Genomic DNA, 19,179 nt, shown 5'->3' on the forward strand with positions numbered 1-19,179 from the left:
TTCAGGCTCAGTTTTCCAGTTGGCCAGATCAAACCCCAGGCAGGCTGAATGTGAGACTGAAAGCGCCAACCGTTTCTCTGTGGGGTGGGTGAGCACCCATAGAGCAAGGGGAACAATGTGCAACAGTATTTAGGGCCAGATCCGCAGGAACGTTCATTAGTGCAATCAGGTTAGTAGGACCTCACTTTGAAGCGCTGCATCAGGAAGGACAGGGATAAAAAGCATTTCTGTTGGCACTAAGCTGCCACTCATGGGTTTCTGATCAGGATTCACACCATCTGTGTGGTCCCCAAAGCTGAAAGTGTATGTCTTAGGTTCACGATCTCAGATGACAGTGGAAGAAAATGCAAATCAAGTGGCTAAAAGTGGAAGAAATAAGAACCTATAAAAACTGGTAGAATTAGTCAAGCAGGACAAATGGAAATTTAACCGTTGAGGGACTTCCCGACATCACTGCAAGAGGCACAAGTGCCATCCCTGGTCAGGGGAACTAAGGAGGTCCCACGTGTCCCGCAACCCCCAAAAAGCCGCTGAAATTAAAAACTCGGTGTAGGAGTTAGGTTACACAGCTCAAGTGAAACTAGGAAATCTGAAGAAGTTACACAATATCAGGACACAGAAGTTAACTAAATGAGACTTTGTTACTGGATTTAGGGACGAGCCGGTCAACTTGCAGAGGGAACACGGGAAGGCGCGGGCCCTGGGGAGGGAGTTCGGAGAGCCTACTCTGAGCACGCACTGCTGTGCAGTGGAGCTCCAAGCCAAGTCCACAGCGACCAGGCCCGCACTGCGAGCACCTCAGGGGAGGGAGGGGCGCGCGAGGATACCGCCCATGGGCACACGGCCGCTCGCTAAGTCCCTAAACCGTACAGGGTCATTTATAGATAGTCTTCGGACAGACGCCGTCACTTCGTAAAAGTCCACGCCGGCATCGCGGACGCGGGAGGACGCGTGACGAGAAATGCTCCCTGGCCCGCTCGACCGAGCTTCCGGCCCGGAGACGGGCTTCCTCCTACGTCACGGCCCCTGCGACCCCTAGCGGCGCAGCGCCGCGGGGCCCCGGTGGGCTCCGCCCCCGTAGTCTGGCGGGCGGGACTTCCGGGCGGCGGGACTTCCGGCAGCTGAGTGACGGGCACAGCATCAGCATCAGCGGCGGCGGCTGATCCCTGAGGCGACAGCGGCTGCGGCGGCGACGAAGGGCCGCGGCCTGCGGACCACGGGCAGCCGGGGCGGGCGGGCGCGCCGGCGGACAGCGGGCCGCGCTGGCGGCTGCGGTGGCCACGATGATGGAGATCCAGATGGACGAGGGCGGCGGCGTGGTCGTCTACCAGGACGACTACTGCTCGGGCTCGGTGATGTCGGAGCGGGTGTCGGGCCTGGCGGGCTCCATCTACCGCGAGTTCGAGCGCCTCATCCACTGCTACGACGAGGAGGTGGTCAAGGAACTGATGCCTCTCGTGGTGAACGTTCTCGAGAACCTCGACTCGGTGCTCAGCGAGAACCAGGAGCACGAGGTGGAGCTGGAGCTGCTGCGCGAGGACAACGAGCAGCTGCTCACCCAGTACGAGCGGGAGAAGGCGCTGCGCAAGCAGGCCGAGGAGGTGCGTGGGCCGGTCGCGCCGGGGCCCCGCCCGGGGACCCCCGCCCCGCCCCGCCCGGGGACCCGCCCTCAGCCCCCGCCCTGCGCGGGCCCCAGCTCCCGCCCCGCCCAGCCCACCAGTGCCCCCGAGCCCCGAGCCCGACCCGGGGGTGATCCCGACCGGGAGGTGGGCCCGACCCCGGGATGAGCCCGACCCCGGGATGAGCCCGACGGGGGAGTGAGCCCGACCCGGGGGTGAGCCCTGGCTCCCCCTTCCTCTTGGCAGGCTGCTCCAGCCGGGAGCCCCAGCCCTGAATCCCTGGCGTCCCTGGGGGACCTTACAACCTAAACCTTCCCGGGCCTCCTCTATATCCCCCTCTCATTGCAGACGCCAGTTCTTTTTGCTTTTGTGTGTGTGTTTTGCGCAAACGTGTTCAAGACCGCAGTTACTACTTCTGGTTGCTGCAATTCTAAACCCTTCCAGGAAGGGGATTTATGGTCTTAGGGATCTGCGGCCAGAAGAGGTGTTGTCGGATCTTTTCCATGCCTCTCTGACCCAGTGTTTTGAGGGTCGGTGACTTGGGTGAATTTGGTGACTGACGTAAACACATAACCAAAGCTATGGTTAGGTTGCTTTTCTTGCATCAGACGAAAGACTCCAGGTTTCTGGAGGCGAGTGCTCTGTTCTGTGGTTTCCTCCATTGGGAAGATAGTCAGCTTATGTGGGAAAGGCTGAGAAATTTCACTGTGGCTTCTGAGAAGATAAAAGTAGAATTTTGAAGTATTCAGTCGTCCTCTCAGATACCTCCATAGCCTGGAGCTCACTTACTTGTGAACCGGTTAGAAGAGTCATGCATTGCAGGGAACACCTCTTACCTTCATTCATTCACTATGAAATACTTAGCCCCATTGGCAGAGCCAGGTGGATTCGGGGGCCCCGGGTTCTCCTTCCTACTTTGCGTCTGTGACCTTGTCCATGTCGCCTGCCCCTCTTCCAGATTTTGATTTTCCATCAGTCATATGAGTCGGCTGCCCTGGGTGATCTCTAAACCCTGACGTTCTGATGTTCCAGGCACTAGGTGATGCTCTTTGCCTTATGAATAGGAAGTTTCTTATTAAATGAGTTAAATTTCTTTTTAATTAATTTGGGTTAACATGTTTTTTATTTTAGTATTGAAATGGAAGATTGCTTCAGTATCTTGGCGTTTTCTGAAGGCAGGGCAGTTTATGTCCTCTTCGTTTGGTTTAAAGCATGTTTATAAAATTCCACCACGCCTTGTGTTGTCCCTACTTACAGTGGCTTATTTTGCTCCTGGGTTTTCCATCCATCTGTCAAAAGGCGATTGCCTATTGATAGGGGTGCCAGGTTCCACCAGAACTGATTTAGGACTCTCGACTTAAGGGGGTGCAAGAGCTTGTGGAATCCTAGAGTTCAGAGTGGCCCTAGGCATTTACTGGGGAAAGAACTGGCCTGGACTGGGGGTGGGCCAAGGTCACATGGTCTAGAAGAACCAGGCCAGGACCAAGTCTGCCCTGACCCTTGACTTCCTTCCATGTCATGCTGCTGTGGGAGGGCACAGAGCTGCACCCCCAGGCTGGAGCGCTGGGGCTCCCCTCACTAGCCTTGGGCCAGTGGCTGCCTCATGCTGGGCAGCACCGCCCACTTCTCTGACTGCTCTCAGCCGCCATTTGATGCCTCACTGAGGTTTTGAGTAGGTTTGTTTTCTTTTGTCCTGTATCTGTGTGGTCAATATAGTGGAAGAGAAGAAACTAAAAGGAGAAAGATGGACAATTGTCAGGTTGAGAATCCTAACGTTCTAGCCTAACAATTAGCTCTGTGTGGCTGAGGCCCCTGCTCTGCTGTGCTCAGTTCAAGTGTAGCCATGACGAGAGTGCTTCTGGCCTTCCCGCTGCTGCCCCTGGACTGAGAGCCGGGTGCACGGGCGGCCTGGGGAGAGTGCCCTGGCGGCCGAGCCCCACCCCGCCCCCGCCATTAAGAGATGCTGAGCAGGGCCACAGAGCGCAGGAGCGTTTGGCTGGTGGGCACGCAGGCTGTGATCTGACACTTAGGATGTGCCCTTGGAGAGACTTCATGTGAGATTACAACCAAGAAAAGGGCCAGGGACTTCCCTGGTGGTCCAGTGGTTGGGACTTGGCCTTCCAGTGCAGGGGGCGCCGGTTTGATCCCTGGTTGGGAGGCTAAGATCCCACATGCCTAGCTGCTAAGAAACAGACATAGAGCAGACAATATTGTAACAAATTCAAAAGACTAAAAAACCATCCAGGTCAAAAAATCTTTAAAAAGGGGGCGGGGGCCAAACGCTGTAACCATTTTTGCACTTGAGCTCATTTACTAAATCCAGCAGACAGAAAAGACCAGTATACATGGTGGCCTGGCTTCTTTTTGCAGACGGGGCCTGAGAGCAGAGATGAGGGCCTGAGACCCGGGAGCCGGCCCAGCCCCGGCTGCAGGCGCGTGTGTGATGCAGAGTGGCTCCTGCTCTGGGGTCACCCTGCTCAGGAAGGCTTAGTCAGAGCCGGGTAACCTGAGCCGCTGCAGCCTTCCGAGCACACGGAATCTGCAGAGTTAGAGGGAGCCTGAAGCAGGGCAGACGCCCCTGCCCCACACTTCTTGACCATAAAAGCCGCAGTGAGAGATGGCGAGTATGTTCTGGCCCCCAGGTGGCTCATCCACGGGAGTGACGGTAGCTAGAGATGGTGGGGCCTGGGAGGGGCCCCAGCCCAGATTCTGCAGGCTCTGGAGTGCCAGCCTCGCCTCTGGGAGCCACACACCCTGCAATCCATCTCCCCCTTTCTGGCTGCCCTGGCCACACGGCACCCCCTGTAAAGCCAGTGGGTTGCCAGAGGTGGCACATTGCTTTCATCTCAGGTGCCAAGTCCCATGATGGGCTGTTGTTTGCCTGGAGAATTGCGGCAAGGCCGATCTAGCCGAGTCAGGGAAGAGCACCTTAACGGGGTGGCCTCGGCTGGCCAGCGTGGGGCGCCACGGTCTCTGACTGTGAGGGTTTTGTCCTTGTCATCAGGGCCAGCGAGTCCCGCTCAGACTTGCAGGGCCAAATGGATGCTGCTGGCTTCTGAAACCTCTACAGAGATCTTAAAAATGCTGAATCTGCGTCCCATACAACGTGTTTAAAACCCACTGAGTTCTTTCTCAATGGGAAAGAAGGTTGGAAACAGGCATCTGATCAGGACGGCCGGGAGCAAGTGGGCGGCCCAGGCAGCGCTGCCCACGGTGGCCGCAGGGAGGCTCGGGCCGAGGCCGTGTTGTCTCTGATCCTGGGCAGCGCAGTGCTCAAGTGCTGGCTTACAGAAGGGCAAAGTGTCCGAGAGACAAGGTGTGGTTTTATTAGCCTTCCTCTGCCTGAAAATCTTCTTGGCCCTAAAGAAACTACTACTGACACACCCCCTCCTCCTCATCAGGGACTCCAGTGCGGTGAGATGGGGCAGTGGGTGTTTGCTCAGCATTTATAAGCTAGGAAGTTTATTTCTATCCAAAACTGTGTGTCGAATCACCTTGTACAAAAGCAAGGCTTTTCACTGAGAGTTATTTGTACAGCATGAAGCTGGAGGGGGCAGAAGCCATCATCCGACTCTACAGTGAGGCTCACTTGGCATTTTTTCATAAGTGAATTTATATACTGAATCAGGAGGTTTTCTTTCTGCGTGCCACATTACAGACAGTATACTCACCACTGCTTGGACAGGTGAGCAGTTTCTTCTTCTGCCATGTTGTCGTGTTAAAGCAGTTATTTTTCAGTTCTTAGCTTTTACTAGAGGAAGCCATTAAGATTTGGTGCCTGGAGTTGCCTTGCATGGTCGCCTCTAAATATTGGTCCAGTAGAGCTCTACAGTCACACCAGACTCTCCCTAAACATGGAAACAAGCAGGCCCCGCAGGGCAGAGAGTCTCTGCTTCCTGCTCAACCAGGGGCAGTGCCCTTCTGGTCCTTCCTGCCCGAAGGTCGGGTCCCACAGAGATGCCAGCTGCCCCTGCGTGTGCGCCCGAGGCAGGAACGCGGCTCTCCTCTGCTCCTGCCCCGTGCTGAGCCGTCTGGTTCCTGGAGGGCAAGGCCACTGTCTGTGGTTTTCAGCCATCCGTCCATCCGTCTGTGACACAGCTCTGCGTGAGGACGAAAATTTCTGCTGTGTGTGTCCACACAGGACCACACACTTTTCACGTGTGGCTCAGGTGCCTGAGGATGAGTTTTTATTATTTTTATGTAATTTTAAGTTTCAATAGCCACACGTGGCTGAACCGGGGAACTGGGCAGCGCAGCCGTGGATGGTGTGGCTCAGCTGTAAGGGCAGGCAGGAAAAATTCTGTGACTTGTTTCATAGCCTCTGGTAAGAAAGGAGGGGACTTAAAAGGGGGAGTGTTTTTCCTTCAGTGAACATGTTCTACAAAGAGAGGAGACCCCAAAGTGTAGCGGGTTTTGAAACAGGAGAACAGAAGAAAATATTAATGAGGAAAAAAAAGAAAAAAAAAGGGTATTCTAGCTATTTAGGAAACAGCAGAGAGGTGATGAAATTCTCAAGAGGCTGAGGAGAGGTCTGGAGGGAATCCCCAGCACCTCGAAAGCAGCCTGTGCACACAGCTCACGGTTAGACCTTGGAGCCCCGCCTTCTGTTCTGTTCTTTGTGAGGTCAGAGCACTAAACTGTAATGTTTAGTGTGCGGTTTGGGGACTTTTGACACGTCTACACCCGAGAAACCATCCTCACAGTCAAGATGACGCTGACCTCCACCGTCCCCAAAGTTTCCTGCGCCCCTGCCCCCATGGTCTCTCCCCGCTCCCCAGGTGACCACGGCCTGCTCTCTGTCACTGTAGATTCATGTGCACTTTCTAGAACTTTGTTCAAACGGAATCCTGCAGTATGTGTTCTTGTCTGGACAGACTTCTCTCATGGGCGTAACAACGTGAGGTTCACCCAGGTTGTGGTCCTTCTTTCATTTGTCCCGTCCTTGCCAAGTACAGCCCGCTGTGGGGTGTCGATCAGTCCCCTCTGGAAGACGGGCAGGAGAACTGAGCGGTTAGAATGCGCTAGTAGCTGGCAGGGTGTCCCAGGAGGGTGTCCCTTTCACCAGGGCAGGGAAGGCTCACCCCCCATGGAAGGAAACATTCGCCAACACCCAGAGCCGTGCAGTCATAAGTCAGTGACCTTTGCTGAGCCCCTCATGGTCGAGAGCTTTGGGAGCACCAGGTTTGGCAGAGCACGGCTCCAGCGGCAGCTTGTGAGACAGGGTCAGGGCGCTTGGATTTTGATCTTCAGCAGCAGTGGGCCCCCAGCCCTGCCTCTGCTCCAGCGCCCTGGAGGCCCTCCTTCCGCTCAGCTGCAGCTGGGGCTCCTCCCCCTTGACCCCGTGTGGCCCCTTAGAGCCCCCTCCCCCAGCAAATTGGACCCAGATCCGGGCGGGTCTCCCAGCGTGAGACCTCGGGCTTGTAGTGTGCACTTCCGAACGCAAGACCGCGTCCTTTGGTCTGTCCCGTTGGGCTGAGTGAGAGGGAGGTAAAAGCCGAGCAGGTTAGGAAGTTGCAGTTTGTGTAAACTGCTCAGAACGCTTCAGAGAGCACAACATACTGGAGAGGAACTTCTCCCCGGGAAGTTTCTCCCAGGCCCAGACACTTAGTTTTCATCTTATCTTCCTTTTCATTTCCTTCTTCTGGTACCAACCATGTCATATATAGTAAAGAAATGGAATATGGATTTCAACGTGTAAAGTATGTATTAGTATTTAACATAAAATACTTAAATAAGTATATAATGTGTTAAAGTGTTGTAGATTTCACACACACACACACATCTTTCCTGTCTGTCTTACCAGCTCTTGAAAATCTGTGTGAATTAAACCAATGCCATTTGTTGGGATTCCTCTCAGGCAGATGCTGACCCAGTGGTCCCTTTAGCCTCAATGAAGAATCTTTGCTTTTTCTGAAATGAATCCAACCTAGTGCTTGGGTTCCTTTCCACTGGCCTGATAGCAGGGTGCATGCGTGTTAAGTCACCTCAGTCATGTCCAACTCTGTGCAACCCTATGGGCTATAGCCCACCAAACTCCTCTGTCCATAACTCCTCTGCCCATGGGATTATCCTGGCAAGAATACTGGAGTGGGTTGCCACGCCCTCTGCCAGGGGAGCTTCCGACCCAGGGATCGAATCTGCGTCTCTTATGTCTCCCGTATTAGCAGGCAGGTTCTTTACCACCGGCGCCACCTGGGAAGCCCAGCCTGATTGCAGACGTGTATCTGAAGCTTGAATGCAGACGTGCCCTCCCTCCCTCTCTCCCACCCGCCCACACTGCATTTTAGACGCAAATGGTAGCAGTGGAGGGATATGGGAAGAAAGCCTGGGAAAAACCTCTGAGGTGTGAGGTCTCACAAGTTCATCACGTCAGTGAGCATCCGGTAAATACTAGATTGTGACAGAAGTCACTGACAGCAGTGGGCACTCACCGTCGTCTGGAGAGGGGTCTCCCCCGGCACAGAGCCTGCACTGCTCTGCCTGCCTGAGATCAGACACCCCAGAAGAGGCTTTATCTTTTGGAAGTGCACTCTGCACCTCACCCTCAGGAAGGAATTACATGCAAAAGAACAAAATCTTTGATTCCTGTTGAGTATATTTCAATTCAGTCAGAATTGGATTATCTCCTGTGTGTGACCCTGGCCTAAAGGACATATATAAGAGGGAAGGATTGGAGTTAATGTCTTAATTTACTTTGCCTTTAAGTAAAATAACCCTCTGTTGTGAATGTTACCAGAATTCTAATGACCGTGCTACAAGGAGTGATTGCCTAGTAATGTCTCTCGTGTTCTGAAATTGGGGGTGCTGGCTTCTGTTGTCTTAATTTTGTATTTGACATGAGCAGTCAGTTTACTCCTTAAGTTGGATTTTATGTATAGACTGGGAAAAATGCTCTCGACCCATGGGACACTGAGAAAAGCTTCCTTGATTCCTGGATTTTACAAGAGCCCACACCCTCAGATTACTTCAGTATGTACCTTGAAATTCACCAAAAAGCAAATTCCAAAAACTAAAGCTTAATTTAATTTTAAAACAGAGCCATTTTTTTTTTTAGTGGGAGGGAGGGGAAAGTATATCTTAGAAACAAAAGCTACAAAGGGAATTGAGTGGTAAATTGGTATTTAGACATGGGAATCAGGGGTTTTCCAGCTCAGCATTCCAGGTTAAATCACCCTGATGCCTTTTCCTCAACTGTCTGTTGTTCGTCGTTGCTCTTTGGGGCCAAAAGATTTCTTATGAGATGTTTTTGAACCTCTGTGTGTTACTAGGTGCTAAGTGACACTTGGAATAGTCTTGGTTGGACAGATGACATTTCCAAACAAACTCAGGTCTGTGCTGCGTGTAATTGACACATGTCATTGGTGTGTGTCTTTTTCACTTGGCTCTGGCCAAGCCTTCTGGGGGTGTCCTGAGGACATGCCACGTGTGAACCATGTCTCAGACGAGAGATTCATTCTCTTTCACCATCCAGCACCAGGCCGACCCACTCAACCCAAATGCTGTCAATTAAGACTTTTATTCCTCTCATTCCCATTCATATTGGATAAATTGAAATGGCCATATTCAATAAATGGAAAAATGTTTAGCTTTCTTACGGAAGACTTGTTTATAGAACTAACTTACCCTGTGCCCCACCCCTGAAAATTCTTGACTCTCTTAAATCTTTAGCAAATGATCTAGGACTTCCCAGATGGTCCAGTGGCTAAGACTCCGAGCTCTCAATGCAGGGGGCCTGGGTTCGATTCCTGCTTAGGGAACTAGCCTCCGAATGCTGCAACTAAAGATCCTGTGTGCTGCAACTGAGACCCAGTTCTGCCAAATAAATAAATATTTTTTTAAAATAAATGATCTGTAAATACAAATATGTTCTGCTTCCTTGAAAACATCTATTGAATCTTTGTGACTTTAACCCAGTTAACAGAGTTCCCTCCTGACCCCTTGCCCCGCCTCCCCCAGCTGCTATCTCCTTTCCTCACTCACTTCACCCCCAGCCTCGAAGCCCCTGCTTCATTCCACCAATTGCTTCTCATTTGTCTTACTTCATCCCAAGTCTAGCCCTGAGGGTTGCTCACACAAAGCAAAGATTGAATAGCTGCACCAAGAGACTTCCCTGGTGGTCCACTGGCTAAGACTCCCCGCTCCCGATGCAGGGGCCCAGGCTTGATCCCCCGTCAGGGAACCAGATGCCACAACTAAAGATCCTGCATACAGAGATGAAGATCGAAGAGCCCGTGTGCCACACCCAGCGCAGCCAGATAAATAAAAATCAATGTTTTAAAAATCAGTAAAATAAATAAAACGATCTATAAATAAAAGTATGTTCTGCTTCCTTGAGAACACCTATTGCACTTTTTGTGACTTTGACCCCGTTAGTAGAGTTCCTTCCTGACCCCTCTCCCCGCCTCCCCTAGCTGCCTCCGCTCATTCTAGAGAACTGTGATTTTCAACCACTTGTCCACACTCACTTCACCATCAGCCTCAAAGCCCCTACTTTATCCCACCAGCTGCACCCCATTTGTGCAGGGGATTCTTACTTCATCCCAAGTCTCATCCCGAGCGGTTCCTCATACAAAGTAAAGACTCAGTACCTGTTTAGTCTTGGCCAGGCACTAGTCCTTCACATTATTTATCCCTCATAATATTTGACGAAGGTGATGTTGAATCTTCCGTTAGAGTTAAAGAGATAGCTTGCCTCTTCATTAACTAAAATTACTGTAATAATGTAAGAGTTTTTTCAGAAGAAGAAAGAGGACATCTTTCAAGCTTAGAGCAGCATGTTGTGTGTGTGATGCTTTCGTGGGCGCAGAGCCCCCGAGGTGCCCCTAGTCAGCTCTGTCTGGTTCCAGGCTGACCTCCAAGGCAGTGGGCAAGGAATGGCTCCTCCACAATGCCAAGTGTGGTGGTCGTCGACCCGCCAAGGACCTTCAGCGTCCCGGTGCTGGCCCAGCCCAGCAGAGAGGCCGAGGGCTGGCCCTCTAGTCGGCAGAGGTCCCCCGGGGGTTTCTCGGGGCTTCTCATTCATCTGGGGAGATGCTGCCACCCGATGGTGATCGAGAAGCGGATGAGCTGATTTATGGCGTGACCAGGCCTCTGGGGGCTGTCAATCTGCATTGGATTTTTTTCTCTCAAATATTTTGTTTTAAATCAAGAACTATTCAATCAAACACTTACTGAGCTTCCCTGGTAGCTGGTAAACAATGCAGGAGGCTCAGGTTCTATTCCTGGGTCAGGGAGAGCCCCTGGAGAAGGGGTAGGCCACCCACTCCAGTATTCTTGGGCTTCCCTGGTGGCTCAGCTGGTAAAGAATCCGCCCGCAATGGGGGAGACCTGGGTTCAACCCCTGGGTTGGGAAGATCCCCTGGAGAAGGGAACGGCTACCCACTCCAGTATTCTGGCCTGGGTCGCAGAGTCAGACACAACTGAGCAGCTTTCACTCACTCATCAACTTTTCAGGCAATAATACTAGAGCAGGTGGCCACTTCCTCCTCCGGAGGATCTTCCTGACCCAGGAATCGAACCTGTGTCTCTTGTGTGGCCCGGTTGGCAGGTCAATCCTTTACTACCAGTTCCACCCGTGGACTGAGGAGCCTGGCAGACTACAGTTCATGGGGTTGCGAGAGTCAGACACGACTCAGCGACTAAACCACCACCAGCACCACCTGGGAAGCCCCTCTGTGTTGGGTTTTAGTGATCACCTATCAGGACAGATCTAGAAACATCTCACTGACCCTCTTAACAATCTGGTTTCTCTTAAATCGTCTTTTGCTTCAAAATCTTTTTAGCTGACTGTCAACTATGAAATGCAGGTAACAAGATGCGATACAGGTGGAATTGTAGGGAAATGATTGGCACACAGAGTGCTCTTCTTTGTGTAAAACCTTGGTGTTCCAATTTGGACACAGGACCGGCGCTGTTTACAGGGAGGGAGAATTTCCCTCTTCCCGCCTCCCCCCTTCCTGCTGCCCCATCCCACCGCTCTTCACTGGCTCAGGGTGAGATTTCCCTTCCTCCCAAGTCCAGCCCTGAGCATTTTGTCGTGAAAAGCAAGGACCCCTTCCTGAGGACCAAAGAACTGATGCTTTCTGGCAGGTAAAATGCTGATTCAAAAAATGCGTGCTAAGTCGTTTCATTTGTGTCCAAATCAAAAAATAAACACAGTAAATGCAAGGACTTCCCTTATGGTCCAGTGGCTAAAACTCTGTGCTCCCAGTATAGGGTCCCAGGTTCCATCCCTCGTTGGGGAATTAGATCCCATATGTGGCAACTAAGATCGAAGATGCCTCGAATACCCAAATGAGATGCAGCACAGCCAAATTAATAAGTATATAAATAAATAAATAAGTGATTGAGGATGACTCTCCATTTAATCAAGAAGGATTATTCCCACAAGTGGGAATAACCAAGAAAGTAGTGATAAGGAAGACTGAAGAAGTGGACTGTATATTATCCATTAAAAGATGCTATAACACTGCAAGTTTAAGGAAACCTTTGGTTACTGGATCAGACATAGACTGAAATAGTCTTAGAATCTAGCAGATGACAAAGTACCCCTCAAAGCCTTAAAGAAAGGGTAAATTATTAAGTAAATGGTGCAGAAGTAAGTGAACTTCTATACTGCACACAAAGTACATCCTGGGAAAAATACTTGCAGCATAGAAGACAAATTGTTGAATGGATCTAATAGGTCCTTACAAATTGTAAGTAAGGGCCTGTAGCAGAAAGTTGGACAGAGGACATGATGAGCTGTGGACAGAGCCTGGTGGGCTACAATCCACGGGGTGGCAATAGTCAGACACGACTAAGCGACTAAACCATCAGCAAAGCAACCTGAAAGTCCAGCAAGAGGCAACGCTAGTTGTGTAGACTCTGCCCTGCACACACTCACCCTCGGGAACATACATACAGCTGTCAGAAGTGGGAATGGCAGATGACCGCTCTTAGTGTGGAACGACATGCCAGCATAAACGAGGGAGTGAGCCAGGTCCAGATACCGTGTACAAAATGACGGCCCGTCCAACACAGACACGCACACGGGAGTCTGGAAGAATGTCTCCCTGTTTTATCTGATGCTGTCTGGATGCTAGAATTTGGTTTTGTTGTTTAATCATTGATAGCACAGCAGAACTATGTGTTTTTTTTAAAAAGTTCATTTAACACTCTCATATGATTTTTCTATAAAAGTATATGTTTATATCACTTTTTAGTAATAAGAATTAAAATTACCCAATTTAAAAAACTTATTTGCCAGTCAGTTAATGGCATGTCTGTTCTTCATATGCTGGTCATGACCACAGTCATTCAAAACCGCTTATTGTAGTTTTTCATGCAGCTGCACCATTTGTGTGCGTTTTCATGGCAGCGGGTATATTCTTCATCATTTACTTCACTTAAGTTGCATGTGATGTCACCAGTGCAGATTTTCCTTCTCACTGCCTTCCCCGGTCCTGCCCTCTTTGTCACTGCTCTGGGTGAGGCATCCTTCGGGCAGGAGCCCCAGTGCTTTTCAGCACAAGACCTCTGCAAAGCTGCTGTGGGGAGAAGCGTCTCTGGGGCCCCGAGTGGGGCTGAGGGGCTGAGTGCACGTGTTACGGGAAATACGGCTGTGGCCACCGTGAATTCATCAACTCCCCCAGACACCTGAAACCTGGAACCCACAAGCTGCTTCACATTCCCATCCCCTGAAGCCTCTTGACGTCCTCAGAACCCAGCTGACGTGTGTGCTTCCTACAAATGAAATTTGTTACTAATATTTCCATTTTCCATGTAGTAAAATTGAGGTTTTAACAGCTCCCATCAGGGCTGTGGCCGGGCTATGTGTCCTGGGGGGCCCCACCTGGTCCATCCCCCGGGACCAGAGCCTGCCTTCACCCCGGGCTGTCAGAGTTAAGCTCAGTCTCCTCCTAAGAACATTTAGGATTTTCTTTTCCTTTGTGAAGTGCTTTCTTCTCACTTGATCCGGGGATAATCTTGCTCAGAAAATTACCACGTAAGGTGCAGGTTCCAAATCCAGACCAACAGCCCCTCTCCCCGTTTTTAAAAGAATCAGCAGCGCTGAGGGCTGCTAATTATTCCACAAATGATGGCATCCTGAGCTGAGCAGTGACCGAGATACATGTTAGGAGGGCAGTACACCTGGCCTCTTTTAGATGCTCTGGATTGAAAGGAATCAGTTCAGTCTTTTGCACAAGGACCAGCTACATCATTTGTGGGGCTCAGTGTCAAACTGGAAGTACAGGCCTCTTGTTTAAAAACTATTAAGAGGGGCTTCCCTGATGGTCCAAGGGCTAAGACTCCGTGCTCCCAATGCAGGGGGCCCCTGTTCGATCCCTGGTTAGGGAACTAGATCTCACATGCTGCAATTAAAGATCTTGCATGCCACAAATAAGACTCAGTGCAGCCAAATAAAAAATTTTTGGTTTTTGTTTTTAATTGTTTTTAAAAAATCAAAAATAAAAACTATTAAGAATTTCAAGGTTAAAGTGAGCGTATGAGCGTGTGGGCTCTTCCGGCTTCAGGGCCCCGAGTGACTTCCCAGGCAGCTGGTCAGAAGGCCGTGGTGTCCACTCTTGGGGAGCTGTCTGGCCCTCCCCTCCCCCAGGGCCGCTGAGGGCGGTGGACGGAAGGAAAGGGACTCTGGGGTGGGGGGCCCACATTTCGAGTCCAAGCCCTTCCCCTTCTGAGGGGCCGATGTCATCTGACCCGCCCACGTTTACGACACCTGCTATTTCTCTTCCTTGCACGTATAGAAATTTATCGAATTTGAAGATGCCTTGGAACAAGAGAAGAAAGAGCTGCAAATCCAGGTGGAACACTATGAGTTCCAGACCCGCCAGCTGGAACTGAAGGCCAAAAACTATGCAGATCAGAGTAAGTCGGAGCCAGAGGGAGGAAATGGTGCTTGAACGCACTGGTTGTCCTCAGCCCTGCCCCGGCTGGGAGGGAGGCTGAGCGATGATAGCCGCACTTCATCTTCATTGTGAGTCCCTCAGTTATTTGTTTTCTCTCTTTACACGGCTGTGTGTCTGTCAATGGCCTCAACTCCTCTGTGGCAATAAAGTATGTAAATAAGGTCCCTCTGATGACAGAGCACGTTTGCTTAATGCTGCAGTCTGGCCCTAAATGCAGCGGTCTGTGATCTCTGTGTGGCCTTTCAGGACAGGCTCCCCAGCGGTGGTTTGGGGCTCCCGTGAGTGCTCCTGGGGATCGGGTATTCCTCTGTGCGCTTGTAGGGACAGTTCCTGGGGAAGGTTTGGCCCAGGAGGATGCTTACAGGAAAACCCTCTCCGTTGCAAGGAGAGGCGAGAAAAGCATTTTGTTTTTAATGAAAAATATTATTTTAGCTTTAGAAGTCATTGTTTAAACTATACTGTCAGGGACTTCCCTGGTGGTCCCGGGGCTAAGACTCTGAGCTCCCAGTGCAGGAGGTCCGGCTTTGATCCCTGACTAGGGAGCTAGATCCCACATGCCGCACCTAACACCCAGCACAGCCAAATAAGCAAATATTAAGGGAAAAAAAACTATACTGTCAAAGCTATAAGGACCCCTGTAATTTCAGGTTTCTGTGATAGAGGTTTGGATGGCTGAGGCCTAGTTTGCTGCCTTACCTCACTACCTTGGATAACAGGTGCCTTCATTCCTCTGAAAAGTTAACATCAAAAAAAAAAAAAAGATTTGGTGATTGGGTCTATCATATGCCAGACCAAGACATGAAGGCCATTTGCTGAAGCCAGTATCCCACAGGTGCTGTAGGTGAGCGTGTAGGTGACCGGTGGCCACGGCAATGCACACACACACAGACATACACACACACATGCAGACACACACACACAGACACATAGATGCACAGACACACACATAGACACAGATACAGACAGACACATAGTCACAGACACAGACAGACATGCAGACAGACACAGACACACACAGACACAGACACAGACAGACACACACACAGACACACACACATACATGCACACACACACAGACATACACACACACATGCAGACAGACACACACACACAGACACAGACACACAGACACAGACATACACAGACATACACACACACATGCAGACACACACACACACATGCAGACACACACACATAGACACAGACACACACACAGACACAGACACACACACAGACATACACACACACACATGCAGACACACACACATAGACACAGACACATACGCAGACACACACACACACACATAGACACACACAGACACAGATACAGACAGACACATAGTCACAGACACACAGACAGACATGCAGACACAGACAGACACACACACAGACACATAGACGCACAGACACATAGACGCACAGACACACACACAGACAGACACAGATACAGACACATAGTCACAGACACACAGACAGACATGCAGACACAGACACAGACAGACACAGACACGGACAGACACAGATACAGACAGACACATAGACACAGACACACAGACATGTAGAGTCAAACACACAGACACAGACAGACACACACACACGTCTTTGCAGGGCAGGAACAAGCAGGGGCCCGTTTCAGTTTGGCATAGATCCACCCTTTCTGTAACTCCACAGAATCCTTCACGCTCCCTTTGCTTAAAATACTTTCACATATGAAACCTTTTCACCTTTTCTCAGAGAAGGAAATGGCCACCCACTCCAGTACTCTTGCCTGTAGAGTTCCCTGGACAGAGGAGCCAGGCGGGCTACAGTCCATGGGGTTGCAAAGAGTCAGACACGACTGAGCGCACAGGACATCTTTTCTTAGAAGGAAAACACATATAAGTTCCACACCACACTCTGAGTTTTCCATTTGGTCAGCGCCAGGGGTCAGGACCAGGGAAAGGGTGCCCCATCCCGTGCTCTGCACAGAGTTCCGCTAGGCTGTGGCTGGAATGAAGGCCCAGGGGCGCAGGGTGTCTGTGGCCCGGTGGCCCTGGGGTGGCCCTCTAGGCGGTCCGGGCACTCCCAGAGCATGCAGGGGCCCATCCCAGTGCCGCAGCCTGGCGATGGTGTGGTCGTGACCCCGTCTCTCCAGCCCCGGGTCCAAGTGAGGGACACGGTGTGTTCCACCCTGAGTTTTGGACTTTCTTCTGTTGAACGTGTGTCAGAGGCTGCTTACTTCCGAATTCAGCCTCTGTCCACGAACCACCCGCTCACTTCCTGTCCACACTCGCCACAGCTCAGCATGCCCGTGGGTTCCGCCCGTACCTGGGAGCTGCCTGCTGACTGAGGCCTGTGCAAGTCTCCCCCGCTGGCCCTCTCGGAGCAGGATCGAGGGTTTCAGGGCCTGCCTGCTCGTGTCCCCAGGGTGGGCGCCGGACGTGGGTTTGTCTGCAGCCCTCTGCCCCCAGCAGGCCAGCCCGGAGCAGGCTGTGACCTGGAGAGGCGGGTGGCTTGTGTCTTCCAGTTTCCCGGCTGGAGGAGCGGGAGTCGGAGATGAAGAAGGAGTACAACGCGCTGCACCAGCGGCACACAGAGGTGGGTGCTGCCCGGCCTGGCCACCTTCTGTCTTCCCAGGGCGCCCCTGCCGAACCGGCGGGCCGTGGACCCCACGCGGCTGACGCCTGGTCCCTGCACTCTGCCTCCTCCTCTGTCGGAGCCCTGAGAGCAGCAGCCGGGGCAGGCGGGCAGCGCTCACACGGACGTGTCGTCCCCACAGATGATCCAGACCTACGTGGAGCACATCGAGAGGTCCAAGATGCAGCAGGTCGGGGGGAACAGCCAGACGGAGGGCAGCCTGCCAGGGCGGAGGTAGGAGCCAGCTGCACCCCAGCGCCCTGACCCGAGGCTCAGGAAGGGGGTGTCTGATCGGAGCGTGTGGCCTGAGCGGGGCTGTGTGCTGAGGAGGCGCCCAGCGGGGTACGGGGCCACGGGCAGTCACGAGTGCCCGGGGGAACCGCGTGGTTGGTGAATTCGCCTACTCGGGAAAATCTACTTGTAGCCTCAAAACCAGCGCTCAGAGCACTCGGCAGTCACTGCAGGGGTGCGCAGAGCATGAGAGTGTGAGTCACAGGATGCCAGCTGGGGTGGCACCAGAAGACGCTCTGCCCCCAGCGGAGACGCCCGGCCTGGGGCCGGTCAGCAGGAACGGGAGGTGCCCAGCCCTGGCCACGTCCTCTGCGATGTGTTAAAGTTCACCACGTGCTTCTGCACCTCGTCTTCTCTTTTGTGACATAAAGGAAACAGGATCCACCAGGATGGGTGGGGGATGAAGACTCCCTGTGAGATGCGTGTGTGCGTGTTTGCGCTGACTTCGTCGGCCACAACCAGCTCGCATTGAGAGAACTGGCTGTAGGAGTGGGGAGGCCCCTCACCTTCGGGACCAGCAGACACAGCTATGCACCGCGCACCAATTTCATTCGGGGAGCAGAGACTCCTGAAGAGGCCAGGCTCCTGATCCATCTTCAGTCAGGACAGAAGCACACCCCCGTCCCCGGGGAGCACGCGGTCAGAGGTCTCCCAGGCCTTGCCTGTGCGGGGCGGCTCTCAGGCTGCAGGAAGGAGGAGGGGCCTCAGGCTGGGCCCCAGCGCACTCCGCCCCCAATGGAGCCGCCTCTGCAGCTGTGGCCCTTTGTTCCCTCCGTGAACGCCTGAAGCCCCCGGTCCGTCCTGTAAAGGCTCCGTTTCTCAGCGCCCGCCTCCTTGGTGCCTGATGTCTGCAATCAAGAAACTTCAGGCCCATCCATGCCGGGCCTGTCAGCCCCTCGCCCGGTGTGGTGGGCACAGCTGTTGAGTCCTCGGATTCGAAACCAAAGTGCAATGTGTCCACAAGGCCTGACAGAGCCTGGCAAGGATGGGCACCAGGACCCCCAGCCTGTGTTCAGATGCTCTCGCTGCTTCTGGTGGTGAGAGGGGCTCCAGCTGCTGAGGATGTTTCCTTTCTGGAAATGCAAGCACCCCAGGAGAGGGTGTCTGGGGTCATTATGTGACCCCGGCTCTGTGAGTTCAGCGAGGGAATACGTACCAGAGTTTGTTCAGATACACAGCCTCTGCAGATGTTGCTTCTGGATCAGGTTTGTCTGAAGGTGGGCAATGTCCATCTCCAGGCTGCTGCTGCCCGATACCACGGATGCCTCACACCTGCTACGAGTCATGGAGGGACTTCCCAAGCGACCGTGCCAAGTGCCAGCCTCGAGTCGGGGGCTCCCTCTGTAGTTCTGGGGCCCCTGTCCTGTCCTCCTGGGTGTGGCCTCACCGTCACCCTCTCCAGGCTCTCGGGCTCTGCTAGATCCCTCCCGAGCAGAGCCCCAGGGAGGAGACCCCTGCCTGCAGAAAGCGGCGTGGGGGCAGTTGCCCATGCCCCCTGTGTCCTGGAGGTGAAGAGGCGCCTTCCTGTGTGTGCTGGGGGGGATGGCCAGAGCACTGCTTCTGTGGGAAGCTGAGGGCAGGGCCGTGCCCATCGCCCTGCCAGCTGGCTGGCCGCATTTGGCGTCACCTTCACTGCAGGGCACAGCCTCGCTTGCTCGTGCCTGCGGCAGCCTGTGGAACTGGGCTCTGCTGCCCTGCAGCCCCGCTGGGACCTGGGCTGTGATTGAGAGGTTCCGGGGCCCCGT

General features: G+C 52.8%; 1 protein-coding gene across 12 annotated transcripts in view; it reads left to right on the forward strand.

Annotated features, from left to right (window-relative positions):
* Window positions 1-1,079: 1,079 nt before the first annotated feature.
* The window catches only part of MAPK8IP3 (mitogen-activated protein kinase 8 interacting protein 3), a 41,753-nt gene continuing 23,653 nt past the window's right edge, over window positions 1,080-19,179 (forward strand). For 10 of the 12 annotated variants that reach the window (XM_043915860.1, XM_043915862.1, XM_043915868.1 and 7 more), the window contains exons 1-4: window positions 1,081-1,601; window positions 14,366-14,486; window positions 17,034-17,104; window positions 17,286-17,377. In XM_043915860.1, the coding sequence (XP_043771795.1) occupies window positions 1,284-1,601; window positions 14,366-14,486; window positions 17,034-17,104; window positions 17,286-17,377 (602 nt within the window). In that variant the 5' untranslated portion in view covers window positions 1,081-1,283. Of the gene's footprint in view, window positions 1,602-14,365; window positions 14,487-17,033; window positions 17,105-17,285; window positions 17,378-19,179 lie in introns of all 12 variants that reach the window. The other 2 variants (XM_043915865.1, XM_043915866.1) reach the window with 1 other exon arrangement.

Source organism: Cervus elaphus, chromosome 10 (genome assembly GCF_910594005.1).
Source record: "Cervus elaphus chromosome 10, mCerEla1.1, whole genome shotgun sequence".
Taxonomy (NCBI): Eukaryota; Metazoa; Chordata; class Mammalia; order Artiodactyla; family Cervidae; genus Cervus; species Cervus elaphus.